General features: G+C 37.6%; 1 protein-coding gene across 1 annotated transcript in view; it reads right to left on the minus strand.

Moving 5' to 3' along the window:
- LOC150106968 (alpha-tocopherol transfer protein-like) overlaps nucleotides 1–16,183 on the minus strand; it is a 23,526-nt gene extending 7,343 nt beyond the window's left edge. Inside the window, exons 1-4 of the mRNA XM_090393521.1 lie at nucleotides 16,047–16,183; nucleotides 8,027–8,204; nucleotides 6,265–6,507; nucleotides 4,573–4,769 (exon numbers count right to left, since the gene is read on the minus strand). Coding sequence (XP_090249647.1) covers nucleotides 4,573–4,769; nucleotides 6,265–6,507; nucleotides 8,027–8,192 — 606 coding nt within the window. The 5' untranslated portion in view covers nucleotides 8,193–8,204; nucleotides 16,047–16,183. The remainder of the gene's footprint in view (nucleotides 1–4,572; nucleotides 4,770–6,264; nucleotides 6,508–8,026; nucleotides 8,205–16,046) is intronic.
- Between the last annotated feature and the right edge of the window lie 2,419 nt (nucleotides 16,184–18,602).

The raw sequence follows: 18,602 nt of genomic DNA on the forward strand, positions 1-18,602 counted from the left end.
CAGCCTTCTGCCTAAAATTAATAATAGAGAAAAGAAGAGAATATAATTTAGAAACACATATTGCATTTATTGAACTTTGAAAAAGCATTTGACAAAGTTAAAAGAAACATATTATTTAACATATTAAAAGAAAGACAAATACCAAATAATATCCTAAAAGCTGTCACAAGTATATATGAAAATAATCAAATACAAATAAGATTAAATCATGAGCTATCATATACAAGAGAGATAAACCAAGGGGTCCGACAGGGTTGTCCCCTCTGAGCAACTCTTTTTAATATCTACTTAAATGAAATAATAATAAAATGTAGTAAAAATTTACATCAAGGAATTAAACTTTCACCTACAGTTAACTTAAACACTCTCCTCTTTGCAGACGACCAAATCATAATTACAAATTCTGAAGATAGCTTACAGAAAGCAATTTTAAATCTAAATGAGATATCCAAAGATTATGGTATGATAATATCAACGGAATAATCAAAAACTATGGCCTTTAAAGGACAAGATCCAGCAAGAACTAAAATAGTATTAGATAACAAGATCTTAGAACAGGTGAATTCATTTAACTACCGAGGATGTATGATCACTTATGAAAATGAAAAAGATATAAACATAAAAATTGCAAAATATTTAAAAATAACAGGAGTAATTAACTCTATATTTAAACCAAACCTAGTTCAAAAACAAACCAGGCTAAAAGTATACAATACATTAGCCCTACCGGTCTTAATGCATGGAAGCGAAATCTGGACAATAAAACAAAAAGACAAACAACCATTAATAACAGCAGAAATGAAGTTTATGAGAAAAACTGCAAAGTATACCCTATTTGATCACAAAAGAAACGAAGATATTTTGAAAGAATTAAACCAAGAACCAGTAATTGAAAAAATTAAAAAAATATAAACATAGATGGATGGAACACGTTCAAAGAATGAAAACAGAAAGATTACCAAAACAAGCGTTAAAGTACAAGCCATTAGGAAAAAGAAAACCAGGACGTCCTCTTAAAACGATTCAACGATGACTTCTAAGGCCACATATAAACATATTTATATATGTTTATATGTGATATATATATATATATATATATATGAAATAATAATAAAACATAGTTTTGTTTCCTAATTACGTGGAACTACTTCAGATGTTCAAAGATATATGAAGATACAAACGTATACTAAGATAAAGTTAGTCATGCACACAACAAATAAAGTATTAACCTTGATTCTGAAAATTCAAATTATTAGTAAGCATGTGGCATTTTCACGTCATTCAGTACGATTTTGTTCGCAAATTTGGATTTGAAGAAATATTGAGATTAATTCTGGAGTTTATGTTGTTACATTCAGGGTGTAATGACATTTCGAGATTTTGTCTGCATTTTTAAAATAGGAGTAAGATTTACAAATCGTTTAACAGAAATTGATATCTTTCTATTGTTGAATCTTATGAATGAGCTGATGGCAAAATATTTTATGGAAGCGGTGGCTTAATTTCACTGATATTCTCAGTTTGTCCTCATAATATACAGGGTGTTCGGGATAAATTTGACATATTTATAATTAATTATATTTTTCCGTAAGTTACATGTATTAACACACACTTCTCTTCATTTAAAAGTTTGGACCCTTCTTCATTCATATACAAGATGTCAGAAAGGATGGATAGCTGGAACCCACCTGAATCATGGAAGAGAATAACTTGTATCATGATGATTCGTGCCCGCCATCAAAATAAGGATATTACGACTGCTGCCCAATGCTCCCTGAATACAGTAAAAACAATCAGGCATGAACTAGAGACTTGCAATGGTGACTACGAGGATGTAGCAAGAAGAAAGATCCCTAGCAGACGATCTGATTGCGTTCGTACAGCAGAATTCCTCGCAAATCTGCAGGAACAGGTGTTGAAGAACCCTGGCATTGGAATTCGGGCTTTGTTCGTGGAGTTGCTAACTGTAGTCAAGCCCTGGATAACAAGGGTAGCCAATGGTAGGCCGTATGTATGGCAGCAGGATTCGGCCCCTTGCCACACCTCTGGGAAAAGTCAAAAATGGTTGTCTGAAAATTTCTACGACTTCACCAGTCCAAATGTTTGGCCTCCAAACTCCCCAGACCTTAACCCCATGGATTATTTTGTATGGGGCGCAGTTGAAAAAGACACCAATCGCACTTCCAGTAATACAAAAGCCCAGTTAATGGATAAAATTAAAACAGTTTTTGCGGCCCTTCCCAGGGAGACTGTAGCATCAGCTTGTTCGAGGTTCCGAAGCAGAATTGAAGCTGTGATCGATGCTAATGGTGGTTATTTTGAGTAAATCTTGTTGATAGTATTGTAATTAACTCTGCCTGTAATGTTTTTTTGTCAATTCATTAAATTTAATAGATACAAAGAAGATTTTCTTTTTCCTTACGAAACTGTCAAATTTATCCCGAACACCCTGTATATTCCACATTTCGATGTTATTTTTAGCATTCTTCTTCGCAACGTCTACACTTCATCTGCACCACCAACGGAAACCAAGAGACTGGATGTTCACAAAGTAGTCCTGATGAGATCGTATCAAAACTACATGAAGATTCAAAATAGCGTCATTATCCATACATGTCAGTGTTCGTTTTTTCATTTTAATTATCATCTGAGTTGTTTTTGAAATCTTTGCTAAATGGCTATTTCATTTCAGCTTCCAATCTATTTAAACCCATAGGTCTTTAGGCTGACCAGTTTTTCTTGCAGAGTCACCCTAAGATCTCTTATCACCTTCCCAAAATCTTTGCCATCACTGAAGGAATGTCAATTCGCGAATAGTTAGACACATCCGGGCCTTTCACCAATAACACAACCAGTTCATCCTCGCACTCCTTTGGTGTATGCTAATATCTCATCAACCCCTATTGCCGTATTCATATTCAATTCATGCAACGGTTCCTTTATATCCCCTTCCTACACTTGAGCTTTATCAATCTTCACCCAATTGACAGCTCTAGAAAAATTAACAATAATCAGTTCCAAAATCTCTTCTACGTTTATCATCTGCATTTCATCTGCTTGAAGCATAACAGTAGAATTCTTATGGAATGTCTTTTACATGTCTTTAACTTCGATGACAAGCGAGCGTGCACTTGTCATCGAAGTTATAGAGCTTAAAATTTTCTATGAATTTATTGAGCTATTCATGAAACATTTCACGCTTTTTTTCTACTTAGTGGATATGTGAATGAAGTTGTTATGCGAAAGAGAGATTATTAATTAAGCGGAATGATCTCTTCTGGAAAAATGGAGCATTCTTAAAGAGGATAAAGGTGCACAACTCATACGGGAGCATTATTCTTGGTTGGGAGGATTTGGGATTTGTTAAGATCTAGGATCTGTGAAGGGGTGAAGTAGCTTCGAATAAGAACATCAAGAATTTTGGCTTCTGTAGAGAGTAAGTTGAAATGTGTTTGTACAGAAAAGTTGGAAATCAGTCCGAAAAGGAAAATCTGATCGTGTTTGGATATCAAACTATCATTGCAAGTAAAGGAGAAGAATGCTTGCTCTGTTTTGCGGGAAACCAGACAGGATTATGTTTTTGTGGCACTGAAGTCTACAAGGTTGTTCTTCACGTTGAAATATAGTTAAGATAGCACAGTTGAGGAATTTCTGAAGATATGAGTAGGGGAAACCATCCATCACCAGCGACCGGGGGGAAGGTTGGAAAATCAGGCGCAGAGTGTGGAAGGCATATCACAGAATGGCAGTTTGCAAAGTAGGTCTTACCAAAACTCAATCAAATGCTTTTGAAATGTCAGAAGAAACTATGTCACTTCCTCCGAACTTTCCTATAGTTAGAGTGTAGAAATGAGTGGTGAAAGCTGTGATACTGGTTAATGACTACCTGGTAGGCCTTTAGATGTTTCAGTAGTTGGTTACTCTATAGCTGGAGATGGTCACATGACCTCCATAATTTTAGAGAGAAAGAAATGCGAGCAATTGAACGACAGTTTTTTTTTGTCTGATCTTATCATGGACAGACTGGATGTGGAGCCTGTTTTCATTCTTCTGGATATATAGAAGAGGCAACACATGATAGGTGGTAGCTCTGGGGCACAAATAATTTCTATCTCCTGATGGTAGCCCACTATAGGTAGGATAACATCAGCACCAGGTATCTGTGTCTGTGTTCAGGTCATTTAGCCTTCTTAAAATTTCATTCTGGTTGAAAACTATGGTTCATATGGAAAGGGAAAGTATTGGTGGAATGTTAGATTGGAAGAAAATATTGATGCCAGTAAGACGGTGAGCTCACTACAGTACAATTCGGATGTAAGAGGGATGGAAACGTAGGTGGGCAAAAGGTGTCGTCATTGGCCTTAGCAAACTGCCATTTGGGCTGGAGACAAGTCTTCAGCATTTGGTGCTTAAAAACATGATTTGGATTTGTAGTGATATAATCCACATCGTGACCTCATTAGTAGCTGAATTGTTGTAATTAGTTTACAGTTACAAAATAAAACAAAACAAATAAACAAAAACTCGTTAATTACTACTTGTATTGAACCTCCATTTTTCTGCATTACAGACCTGAAACACTTGTATAGCGGATACCGCAAGATTCAACTGAAGCCACTGTTTTAAGTGGCTAAGGGAAAAGTCCTTGTAGTCAAAAATCCAATGGACTCCGTTGATAGTGCAAGGTTCAAATTGAAGACACCACTCAAGGAACAGGAATATTGCACGGAGAACCATAGCTACAGAGTGAGCGACTGGATCAGTAGAACCTGAAATAAAAATAAAATAAATTATCTTGAAAGTCTAGAGAATTAAAGAAATTCCACATTTACTCTGCAGAATTGTGTCAAAACGTTATAGGATCTAAGATGAAAAGCCAAACGGCTATTTCTATCCCAGTAACGTTATAGGATCTATTAAGCTTACCTTTAATAAAAAATTTCAATATATATATTCATCAGAAAAGAACGACTTTATGACACACACATTTTTGATATGCCAGTTATAAAAGTTCTGATTATTTGATGTAGTGATAAACAGTATATTTTATATTATATAAATGAAAAAATAATAATAAAATCTTTATTTGTAATCTATTTATGGAAGTATCTGCATACTTTTTTCAAAATTATTTATTTATTTTATTTATGTATTTTTTTCTTTAGTTTATTGATCTTGCGTTTTGTTTTTATGCTTGTGATACTGTGCTGGATGACACTGACTACCATTTCCAGCATCTTGCTGCAGCATTCTTACTCATAAGACTCACTTGTAATAGTTTTGTACTCGAAACTAAAGACTTAGAGAGAGCTAATTAGCAGAAATCAGACACTTTGGTTATTTACCTCCAAAACATTAATTGTGGTATATCTCGAATAATTGATTATGGAAAATATTTCCTAAGAAATCAGATGAGATGCGAGTATTTCTTCCAAATAGTTAGGACAGTATTTATAATGCTCTTCATTACAACATAAAGGCACTGACATATAATATTTCTTTTAGTGTCATTTATCTTAATTATTTATTTATTCGCCTTCAGCATAATATCTTATTTCATATTAACGTAGTTCTATGCCTAGGAAAATACTATTAAGCAGTGCATGTTCCAAGAAAAACATGGATGCAAGAACTAGATAAAGGAATTGGTGTGTTGCTTAATCCATGGAAGATCTATATTTGAAAAAAGATGATCACTTTATACTTTGACATCACAACTGATGCCTGTATCAGCTTTAATTGCTTTATAAGCGAGTGATACATAGCTTCGAGGTTCACAAACTAATAATGATAGAAGACGGATTATTTCTTCTACCATAAATCCTGTAATACTACTTTTCGCAGTTGACAGAAAGTTAGTTCAGTTAAATTAATTGTCTAACTACAGATATAACTAAACTCTTTGCATAGTCGTCGAAATGTTTTGGCAACATTGCAAGATTAGTTTGAATATATTGCATAATTTTGAAGCTAGGTTCTTCACAACATGCATTCTTCTGGCCTGTCTGTTTTGGGTGCAATGAATATCGCAAGTTTCTGGGATTGTATGATATCATTTAACTCATGTTTAGATGAAAATTCGTAAACAAAAAAGTTTAGAATAATCGAAAACATATCCATTTTGAAATGAGAATCAGAAATTGCGACATGTAATACATGCCTTTACTTAGATCCAGCTTAGTGGTAATCCTTTGAGATTAGAAATAAATTATGCTTAAAGGTATTTCCGTTGAAGTAATCATAAGTAATCTGCAGTTAACTTACCAATGTCAACAATAATAATCGTTTGTCCCTCTGGCGCACGGTAAGGCATGACTGTAACCAAGTTATTCACGAACATAGGACGGAGTTTATCGAGTCCTGACGCCTTGAAGCATTCCGGGATGTTCAGTCGTGCTTTGTAATACAGTCGAATGGAGTCGAAGGCTCTCTGGACATCATACTTCCTCACACGCAGAAACGCCAAAAGGAAACTGTTGTCTGTTTTTGAAACGAAGTCTTTTTGCTCTGTAAGAAATAATGAATTCAGTTTAAAGTATAAAGTAAATAATATTATAATATTTCCAACATATTTGGTTATTTTCTGTTGACTGGTAGCATATCGCTTTAAATATATGCAATACTACTATATTACTATATTATTCTCAACAGAATGATGTGTTATAGATTGAATCCTCAGTCCCCTTCCAATGATAAACTAGATTCCAGTGACTGAGAGTTTTACAAAAGGGACGTCATCTATATTTGCATATTGTTTGCGTCTAAAAAAGTTGTATTTTATTATTCATCCTTATATTTTAAGAAACAAAAAGAAGATAGTTTAGATAATTTAATAAAGCATAAATCATAGAAAAATATATGGACTATCGAGGATTATTATTTCTTTCAAATAGTCCAGGAGCCTGTGTAGCTCAGTGGATGTGGCGTATGCACACCATGGGGTTTAGCTGCACGAAGGAAGACTTGGTTTCGAGTCTGGTCGGCGACTAGAGGAAATTTTTCTAAGCTTTTTTTCGACCGGTTCCCGAGTTAGTCGATCTCTGGCACGGGCAAGCGGGTTTTTCCTCCCGCTAACTCGGGTTTTTCGTCCTGTAAACTCAAGAAAATCGACCGTAGAACCCACATTATTTCAGACATTAAATATATTGTGTTAGGGTTAGGGACCACGAGATGGCGGCACATTTGAGCCGTCTCTCTTCACTGCGTACTGCTTAATTAGTGATAGCCTTGGGCCATCTATCTCTGATTGGCTACCAGTGGAGATTGAACTGCCCACTCAGCCTCCAAAAGTTAGATAGGGCTAAATGGCCTCGCCTACTCCCGTATGCGGGAATAAAAAAAAGGCGTTAGCTGATTTTTTTTTTCAAATAGTCCAACACTAAAACAATTATTGTCGGAGAAGTTCTTCGCCTCTTTAAAGCAACCATTTGGGAGAATTGCGTTTACTTTCTTAATACTCGTCACTCCACCTGGTAACCTAGGTCTTTCACCGCCATTATTCACCATAATCTATTTGGGAGGATTACAAATTCAATTTTACCTGGAATTTTCATTCCTGTTTAAAATCTGAAGGCGATTTAGCCAGTGTTATGAAGAGAAGGATTCCTTTTTCCTACCATAAAATATGCAGAAAAAAACACACGCAAGTAACAGACACGAACCCAGTAATAATAGCCTTAAATGCTTCGACTACTCTTCCAAAGAGTCAGAACCGGAAAAGAAACAAACAAACAACATCCAAAAACAGTACGACATAGATTAACTATACACCGCTATATTATCGATCATATTTGGAAACAGTTAACGAAACTACAATTTATCCGGCGAACGAATATTCCCAAATTCTAATATCCGTTTTTAATACTAAATTGCATAATAATGACATACATTAAAGAATAAACACTACCGTGGGATACAAAATAAATTCTGGTTCTTATGTTAAGAACAAGAATGAAACACAAATATATCCTCTAATTAAAAATGTGTGCATGAAAATAGACTTGAAACTTTTCCAACAATTACTCACTTCCCAACATGTTTTTGAGTATGTTGATATACTCTACCCTTTTCCTTGGATCTTCGTGAAGTTCTTCAGCAGCTTTTTCCATATCAGAGAGGGTGATTTTCTGGTCATCATATGTTCGAAATGCCCTGCTTTCTGATCCGCACACTATAGAAGGATAGCTATTCATGATGCAGCTGTTCTACATATAAAACAAAAACGAGTTATAACAGCTGAGATATCTAGAAACGAAAACATAAACACTGAACAAGACATTCTTATTGGTACATACTAAATATTTCCCGCCTGAAAATAATCACCATTAGAAGATGCTAATTTGAGAAATATAACCAAGGATTAATATCTTGGTCTGTCGAGGCTATTATGTCACTTTCAAATTCAAAAATACTTTAATATTATTCATAATAACAATCGTACCTTTACTATGATATTGGAGAATATCATAGTAAAGGTATTTGAGTAACCCATACCAGGGACAAAGTAGCGTTACCAAATATAATTATACAAATAACAGTGCGCAGTTTATCATTAAACAAATTAATGAGAGGTCTTAGCGTAAGTAACGAATACCGTTTATTATTGTTTGTGCAACTGCAGCGCAATCAGGCCATCTGAGGTCAACTCTGACCGACATAACTGAATGAAGAAAACATGAGAGTGAAAAAATCAACGAACCTATCATTCGAATATAAAAAGCTGAATTAAAAGTGAAAATTCTCCCGGGAGCATGTTAAATAACCCATTTCAAAACATTTGGAGCCCTTGGCATAAATAATTCATGATTTCTGTTGTTATTCTTGCAATATACCTTTACTTAGGTCATGTATTTTTGCTCCACTCAAAGATATACTAGAGTAATATTCATACGAAGTAACCAACATAAAATATTCCCTTATCTATTTTAGCACATATTTTAATACCAGATCTGAAGGCCTCAAGGGAGTACGGGCATGGCAAACCCCAGGTACCAGATGCTGGACCATGCCTTACTTCATGTAATATACATCTTTTATATTATTCTGTAGGCTGGTTCCTCCCCTTCTTTCTTTACTTCTTTCTCCTCTCCTTTCTCCTTCCCCCTGATGCTATTAGAGTACTCGAGGGCGAGGGGTAAATCTTTCCTATCTTGCTAAGTCATTTCGTCTTATGCAGCCACCGAAGGAGGCAAGCTAGCCTCAATACGTGCCGGTCCCAAGTCCGGATAAATGGCGAGGGTTGATGTCAGGAAGGGCATCCGGTCGTAAAACTTCACTGCCAGCTCTAGCTATGATATGAGTCAAAGAGAAAATGATATAAGGGCTAGGGCGTACCCCTTAATCGACGCGCAGCCACATCGCTCTACAGCTGCGAGAAGTGGATGAGGACTACCGCATCAAGGGCGGATGCGGTTAAAGAAGCGAGCCCAGCAGGTGGAGAGGAAGTTGCGAGTGGGAACACTAAATGTTGGAAGCATTACTGGAAGGGCAAGAGAGGTGGCAGACATGATGAGGAAGAGGAAGTTGGACATTTTATGTGTGCAGGAGACAATGTACAATGGGGGAAAGGCAAAGGAACAGGGAGATGGATAAAAATTGTTCTACTCTGGGGCGAATAACGAGGGAAGAAATGGTGTAGGAATTGTGGTGTGCGGCAGAATGAAAGGCGAAGTACTGGAAGTGGGTAGAAGGAACGACAGGATCATGGGAATGAAATTGGGTCTTGGAGAAGGGCGGGTGGTCGTATTATGTGTATATGTCCCGCAAGGTGGCTGTACAGCAGAGGAGAAAGATGAGTTCTGGATCGTGTTAGATGGAAGTTCTGGAAGAAAATGAGATGGTGATTGTCAGAGGAGACTTGAATGGACACATAGGGAGACAGAATAGAGACTGTGAAAGGGTGCATGGTGGCCATGTGTGGAAATGATGAACCAGGAAGGAGAGAGGGTTGTGGACTTTGCAATAGCGATCTGGCAATTGTGAACTCGTTTTTCTACAAGAGGGAAGAACATTTGATAACATTTAGGAGTGGTAACAACAGTTCACAAATTGACTACATTTTGACTAGAAGAAAACATCTAAAGGGTGTCTTATCTTCGATCTTATTGCAAAGTAATTCCACCAGATCAAGTGGCACAGCAACACCGACTGCTCTGCGCAGACTTTAAAATAAGATCTAAGAAAAGAACCTTTCGAAGCCATGAGATGAAGACAATTCAGTGGTTTCGCTTAAAAGAAGAGACTGTGAGGAATCGTTTAAGGGAGAGGGTGTTAGAGAGGATTTCGGATGGACTGGAAAGTGTACAAGATTGGTGGAAACATAATTCAAAAGTAATCCTGAGCTGTGCAATCGAGGTGCTTGGTGAGACATGTGGAAAGATTAGAGAGCAGAAGGAGGGTTGGTGGTGGAATAATAATGTACAAGTGAGAGTGACAGCTACGAGGAAGGCAAAGCAGAAGTGGGATGAGTCAAGAGTGGGAAAGGACAGAGAGGTATACACAGAGAGAAAGCAAGACGGCAAAAGAGTTGTGGCACAGACGAAGGCCATGGCATATCAAGATCTGTATGATCAATTAGAAACAAAGGAAGGACAGAGAAAAATTTACCAATTAGCGAAATGTAGAAATAAAGCAGCAAAGGACATCTTACATGTGAGACAGATAAAAGACACTGAAGGAAGAGTATTATGGAGGGATGTGGACATAAGAAACAGATGGAGAATATACCTTGAGGGAATTTTGAATGAGGAAAATGCAAGGACTCACAGAGAAGATGGGCAGCCTTCTGAGGGGATGGTGCAGAACATCAGTAGAGTGGAAGTGACGGAGGTCATGAAGAGGATGAGGAATGGAAAATCGGTGGGCCCCGACAGGATTCCAGTGAAGGTATGGAAGGCACTGGGGGAAGAGGGAAGTGACCTGCTGTGGAACCTGTTCATGAAAGTTTGCCAACAGGAAAATATACCCGAGGAATGGAGTGAGAGTATTCTTGTCCCCATCTACAAGGGTAAAGGGGATGCACAAGTCTGTAAAAATTACACAGGAATAAAGTTGATGTCCCACACAATGAAAATCCTAGAAAGGGTTCTTGATGGAAGATTGGGGAAGGAGGTGGAAATTGCAAAGGCACAATTTGGTTTCATGCCTGGTAGATCAACAACAGATGCCATCTTTGAGTTACGGCAGATGATGGAAAAGTTTAGAGAGAAACAACGGGAGCTACATCTGGCATATATTGATCTGGAGAAAGCATACGATAGAGTGCCAAGGCAAGAAGTCTGGAGATGGCTGAGGGAGAAGAAGGTTCCGGAGAAATATGTCACGTTGGTGCGGGAGAGGTATAGATATGTGAAGACAAGTGTTCGGACCTGTCTGGGACAGACAGAAAGTTTTCAAGTAACAGTTGGCCATCAAAGGTCAGCATTAAGTACGTTTCTGTGTAACATTGTGATGGAGGTTGTGACGGAGGAGGTGAGAGAAAATGCCCCTTGAACAATGTTGTATGCAGATGACATCTTGCTGTGTGCAGATTAAAGAGAAGAAGCGGGAACTAAACTGGAAAGATGGAGAAAAGTACTGGAAGCGAGAGGTATGAGACTGAGTAGAAGTAAGACAGAGTATATGTGTTGCACAGTGGGCGGCGGCCAGGAGACAGACCTGAATCTGGAAGGAAATGTCATCAGGAAGGTGAGAGACTTTAGATACTTAGGTTCAACAGTGGAAGAAGATGGAGGAGCTGAGAAGGAAGTGGGATGCAGGATACAAGCGGGTTGGAGGAACTGGAGGGAGATGGCTGGAGTGTTGTGCGATAAGAGAGTGCCAATGAATCTGAAAGGCAAAATTTATAGGACAGTAATGAGGCCAGCTATGACCCTGAGGAAAAATAACATCAGCAGGATGGAAGTAGCAGAGATGAGAATGCTTAGGTGGATGTGCGGTGTGACCAGAAAGGATCATCTGAGAAATGACTATGTCAGGGGAACAGTGAAAGTTACGAACTTAGGAGCGAAAATACAGGAGGCAAGGTTGAGATGGTTTGGTCATGTGATGAGGAGGGAGGAAGAATATGTGGGAAGAAGGGTCATGCAAATGGATGTGCAAGGAAGGAGGAAGCGTGGTCGGTCAAAGAAGAGATGGAGGGAGCTGGTATAAGAGGACTTGAGGATGAAGTACTTGGATGTGGTGACAACCCAAGACAGGAGGATGTGGAGGAGACTCATCATCAACGGTGACCCCACTTAAGTGGGAGAAGTTACAGAAGAAGTAGCAGGAACAATCACCCGCTACTACAAGTTCTACTTCTGTTAAAGCTTCTTTCATTTTCCGATATTGAGAACATGCTTATATGCATAAAACAGTGTATTAATAAAACAAACAGAAAAATGAACAACTGGACTTGTTTCGTAAGACGTTTGACTTCATCATCAGGAGTTCTGTGCGCAGTTTATAATTAACCAAATTTATCCTAAATTTTTATTCTTAATAAAAATGTAATATTGCTTAACGAAAGTACTCATAAAATTATTTTGAACTTTTGTATGCGATACTTAAGGGAAATTGTACTTCTATAATACCACATAATAAAATATATAGAAATTCACAAATTAAGGAGGTCTGAGATGATGTTTCCTCAAGCATCTCACCACCTATGTTTGCATGTTTGTACTTGATTACTTGCTTATATTAATCGCATTATAAGCACAACCAAGCGTAGAAATCGATTTGTGATTTATTTATTTTTTCATTTGATTATTTCAAAATATGCAAACAGAAAAAAAATGCAGTAATGGAATGTAAAAAATGGCTTAAGAGGGGAAACTCATGACGCAAAAAAAAAAAAAAATATATATATATATAGATAGATAAATTAAAAAGAGTAAAAGGGCTGTATAACCTTTCATGGACGGAAATCACATATAAAGTGGAAATAGGCGTAGCGTAATCATACCAAAGACGTGTTTTTGGTGGAAACACGTGGGTTAGAAATCCGCCAGAAGTCCGACTAAGTTAATATAGAAATCGCAAAATAAAGTTAAAAGCCACATAACAATGGGAAAAGAATTTTCGTTTAATCATTCTAGGGCAGCGTTTCTCAACCTTTCTAAGGTCAAGGACCAGTAAAATGCTGAAAACCATTCTACGGACCACTAAGTTACAGAGGCATAACTCGGGGGGGGGGGCGGATCCACCCTGGGTGGCACTTTTTTGGCGTTTAAGACATCTTTCCAAACTGTCTATAAAACAGCAACTGAGTGATACCATAGACTTCGACAATGTCATCGAAGATTTTGCGAACAGAAAAGCAAGAAAAATAACATTTTAGAAGGTTGGAATTAAAGTTTACTTCAAAAATAAACATAGTGTTTTTAATTTATTTCCCTATATGGCGTTTTGACTTTTCGTAATTTTTTAAAAAACCTAAGTAGGAATTACCAACATTTCGAAAAAACTATGTCATTTATAACATAATAAATCTAAAAGCATGCTTTGAATACACAACACATGGAAACATAATTAATTAAATTGGAAGTAAACGATTAAAAGTGTATCATCATTGAACAAAGTTTTAATTTTTAATAAACAAATAAATAATATGATCAGAGTTATTGGATATCTGGCTCAATATTGGTCAAATTCAGTCGAAGATCGGAACACACACTAAGACGATTTTTGTATTTTGTTTTTATTTGAAGGAGCGATGAAAATCCTTCCTCACAAAGTTAAGTTGTAGAGAACTGCATGACGATTTTCAATGTTTTTTCAGATAATTCGGGAAATTCACTTCTGAAGGCGAGATCCAAAATCGAGCCAAACCAAGATCACGGAATTGCATTTTAAGCCCACTGTTAGTTTAAAGTTCAATTAACTGTTCTTTTTTCGATAACGAAAGGTCGTTCTCGTGACTGCATGCCTGAAATGGACCGCGAACCCACAGAAATTTTTTGTAAAAGTTATTCGGAAAATATGTTTCAAAATTCACTTTCAGATTTTTGAGGTAGTTGCAAATCCTTTCCAGAAACTCAGAATCAACAAAAATATCATTTTCCGCTAAATAGGATTCCAATGCTGGAAAAGGTGCAAATTGTCTATCTTTTACATAATTAATCCATAAAACTAGTTTTTTTCTCGAATGCCTTGATTTTGTCTTAGGGATCAAGAACACTTAAAGAATTTTCCTGAAGGGAAAGATTTAGTTCATTTAATTTCGAAAAAATGTCTGAAAGATAGGATAGTGTTGATAACCATGCTTCGTCAAAAAGGAGTGATGCAAAATGAGAATTACGTTCGTTTACAAATAATAAAACTTCATGCCTTAATTGAAATAACCTTGTTAGTACTTTTCTCCTTGAAAGCCAGCGAATTTCAGAATGAAGCAAAAGTTGTATATATTCACTGCCTGCCCATTTCATCGCAGAGTACTGAAAATAACCTGTTATTTAATGGTCGAGCTTTAATAAAATTTAACTAGCCTGACAGCGTTATATAGCATAGTTTTAAATTCTGGTAGCATTCATTTGGAGGCTAACGCTTTCCTATGTATGAAAAAGTGTACCCATTTCATATCTGGAGCTACTTCCTTGACTATAGAAACAACCCCGCTATGCCTGCTGAAAGGGAGCGAGCTCCATCCGAACAGAAGCCAATGCATTTTTTTCCCACTGGATCCCTTTATGTATTATGTAATTATTGAGAGTGTGAAATATTTCTTCTCCAGTTGTTCGGGATGGCAAAGTTCTACAAAACAGAATATCATCATGAGTGTAGTTATCATGCGCATATCTTACGTAGCATATTAACTGCGCATCACTTGTACATCAGTAGTCTCGTCTATTTGTAACGCATAATAAGGGCTCTTCTTAACTCTTTCGATTAACTGAGATTCTACGTCACCTGCCATATCATTAATTCTGCGACCGACAGTGTCATTTTAAAGAGGAATCAAATCAACATCTTTTAGTAACTTGTTGCCAAACATAGTTTTTACCACATCTTTTATAGCTGGAAGTAACGAATTTTCCCCGATAGAATGAGGTTTCCCTGTTTTCGCTATGCGCAAACTTAAGAGATGCGATGCTTCCAGTGCCTTGCTCTTAATGAAACCCATGGCCGAAACTATATCTCTCCCATGATTTAATGTCCCTATGCATCGCTGAAAAAAATCAATTGGCTTATTTTTCGCATCACAATGTTTAGTTTCTAAATGTCGTCAGGGTTTCGCAGGTTTCATGCACTCGTTCGACATAAAACAAAACACATTGAGGTTTCTGCTCACTTTCATCTCCATACCAAGTAAACCCGAATTCCAAATATGAACTGTTATATTTCCTACTGTATTTTTACTTTGAACTGATTGTTTCTTTTTCTTTAATAGTATCAGATTTACTCGCCGTTACAACACTTGTATCAAAATTAAGGTTAGCATCACCTGTTTCATTTGCCCTTCTTTTCAAAGTCTTAGTTCTAAGTCACATTTACATTATTAAATAACGTTTCCGAAAAATATATAAATATATAATACAGGGGTTAACTCAGAACACACTTTGTCCAAGTACCACTTAGCACTTCTCAAGATATACTGAGCCTTGGTTGAAGGAGGGAAACCTTCAATAATAGAAATCAACAACAAGACATTGGTTGAAATGGGGATAACACATGTTCACTTCACCCTTCTTTTATTATTGTCATTCTGCCGCTACAAATTTAGCGGAAGAATGATTTTTACTTACTTATTCAATTTTCATTTGTTTAGATAATTAAAAAATATATATTTATTTATTTATTTAAGTCTGCCTGCGGAACACCTGTCCCATCGTCGCGGACCACAGGTTGATACACTGTTCTAGAGTTGCTATTTAGTGCTTACCCGACTACAAAACAATGATTCTAGCAGAAGATACACATAGTTCGTAAACATAGTTTCCTCCGCTTTAGTGACCTCGTAATTTTGATCAAACCCGAAGTAGTTGAAATCGTTTCACTAACGACAAGCCGTGACTTCCAAATTTCTAAGCTTATATATAAAAGTCGAAACTATTAATATTTCTTACCTATTATTTTCACAGCACAGTGTAAACGCTAGGGCAAACGCTTGCAATCTTCGTAGTAATATGCTATAGAAACACAAAAAGACTCCTCTAATAGTCCTGAAAAAATTACATATAAAGGAGCAGTCAGTTTAGTCGCCGAACAAACAGCTATGTTGATAGAAAGACCACAAAATCGCCTTAAGGACGTTGAGAAAGAGAGATTTCCAAGAAATCAGGTCTGGCCTAGTACACTAAAAATAATAACTGAAGGTTATTTGGGCACCTAACATGATCGTATGTTTGGTTGTTTACTAGCTACATTCGTAAGGTCAAGTCCGCTAATAGGAAAAACTAAATTCGCAGAATTAGGTTATGCTAGACGTCATAGCACAGATCAACAACGAAGCACACATGCGATATTTCAGCGCGATATTAAGTATAATTTTTAAATGCGATTTTATTAATGTTGGTTTATATTTTAGGATGTAGAAAATAAAAAAAAATCTCCAACGCCTTTATAGGTTGCCGGCGGAGCTCCTTTAGCCATAATTAAGTCAGAGAGAGAGAGAGAGAGAGAGAGAGAGAATATACGTGGGTCATTAAAGAAGCCCAGATTTTCAGAATTGCGAGAAAACAGGAGATAAATGCTCCATCTTGTCGCCAGAAACCCTACCATTCCTACTTCTGCCTGTAATAGTTACGTGATTCAGTTTTTGAGTGCGAAGCTAAAAACCTCAAATTTAACTAACTGGCAATCCGTAGAAAGGCTTAAAGAGACTTTTCTAGTCCGCTACTTTATCTAATTATAGCACGTTTCTTCGGAAGACCTAACGCTGTGAATTCCAACGTCATTTGCTCTGTACTATCATCGTTTTGTTCTTCTGCAGCTTGAATAGGGTCGCTGTTTGTGGTGAGTCTCCTCCACAACTTCCTGTCTTGGGCTGCAGACACATCCAAGTTCTTCATCCTCAAGTCCTCCTCCACCATCTCCCTCCATCTATTCTTTGGCAGCCGCGCTTCCTCCTCTGCACATCCATCTGCATGACCTCTCTTCTCACATACTCTTCCTCCCTCCTCATCACATGACCAAACCATCTCAACCTTGCCTCCTGTATCTTTGCTCCTAAGTTCGTAACTTTCACCATTTCCCTTGCATAGTCATTTCTCAGACCTTTCTGGTCACACCGCACATCCACCTAAGCTCCAGATCTGTCTCCTGACTGCCATCCATTTTGCAACGCATATACTCTGTCTTGCTTCTACTCAGTCTCATACCTCTTTCTTCCAGTACTTTCCACCAACTTTCCAGTTTAGCTGCCACTTCTTCTCTTGATTCTGCACACAACACGATGTAATCTGCATAAAACATAGTCCATCTTCGCTACCTACATCCTGCTGATGTTATTTTTCCTCAGGGTCACAGTTTCCATAGCATAGCGGGTCTCACTTCTGTCCTGTAAATTTTGCATTTTAAATTGATCGTCACCCTCTTATCGCATAGCACTCCAGCCATCTCTCTCCATTTCCTCCATCCTGCTTGTATCTTGCATCTCACTTCTTTCTCAGCCTCACCATCCTCTTTCATTGTTGACCCTAAGTATCTAAAGTTACTGAACTTCCTGATGATATTTCCTTCCAGCTCCAGATCTGTCTCCTGGCTGCCATACAATTTGCAACGCATATACTCTGTCTTACTTCTGCTCAGTCTCATACCTCTTTATTCCAGTACTTTCCTCCAACTTTCCAGTTTAGCTGCCACCTCTCGTCTTGATTCTGCACATTGCTATGTGCAGAATCAAGTGATGACGTCATCACTTGATTCTGCACAAAGTGATGACAGAATCAACGATGACGTCTGCATACAACATAGTCCAAGGCGCGTCTTCTTCCACTTTCTCCGTCACCACCTCGATCAAAATATTAAACAGGAACTGACTTAATGCTGACCCTTGGTGCAAGCCAACTGTAACTGGAAAACGTTTTGTCTCTCCCAGGCAGGTTCGAACTTGTCTTCACATTTATGATGTACATCTCCTGCACCAACCTGACACCTCCAGACTTCTTGCCTTGGCACTCTATCATACGCTTTCTCCAGATCAATAAATACCAGATGTAGCTCCAGTTGCTTCTCTCGAAACTTTTCCATCATCTGTCGTAAACCAAAGATAGAATCTGTCGTCGATCGGCCAGGCATGAAGCAAAATTGCTCATTTACAATCTCCACCTCCTTCCTCAGTCTTCCATAAAGAACCCTCTCTAGGATTTTCATTGTGTAGGACATCAACTTTATTCCTCTCTAATTCTTACAGTCTTGTCCATCCCCTTTATTCTTGTAGATGGAGACAACAGTACGTTCCCTCCATTCCTCGGGTATATTTTCCTATTGACAAAATTTATTAACAGGTCAATTTCCCTCTTCCCCCAGTGCCTTTTATGCCTCCACTGGGACCCTGTCAGGGCCCATCGATTTTCCATTCTTCGACTTCTTTATGGCTTCCTTCACTTCCACTCTACTAATGTTCTGCACCATCCCCTCATAAGGCTCCCCGTCGTCTCTGTGAGTGCTTGCATTTTCTT

The sequence above is a fragment of the Typopeltis vanoorti genome, chromosome 5 (genome assembly GCF_054136105.1).
Source record: "Typopeltis vanoorti isolate ZY-2024b chromosome 5, IOZ_Tvanoo_1.0, whole genome shotgun sequence".
Classification (NCBI taxonomy): domain Eukaryota; kingdom Metazoa; phylum Arthropoda; class Arachnida; order Uropygi; family Thelyphonidae; genus Typopeltis; species Typopeltis vanoorti.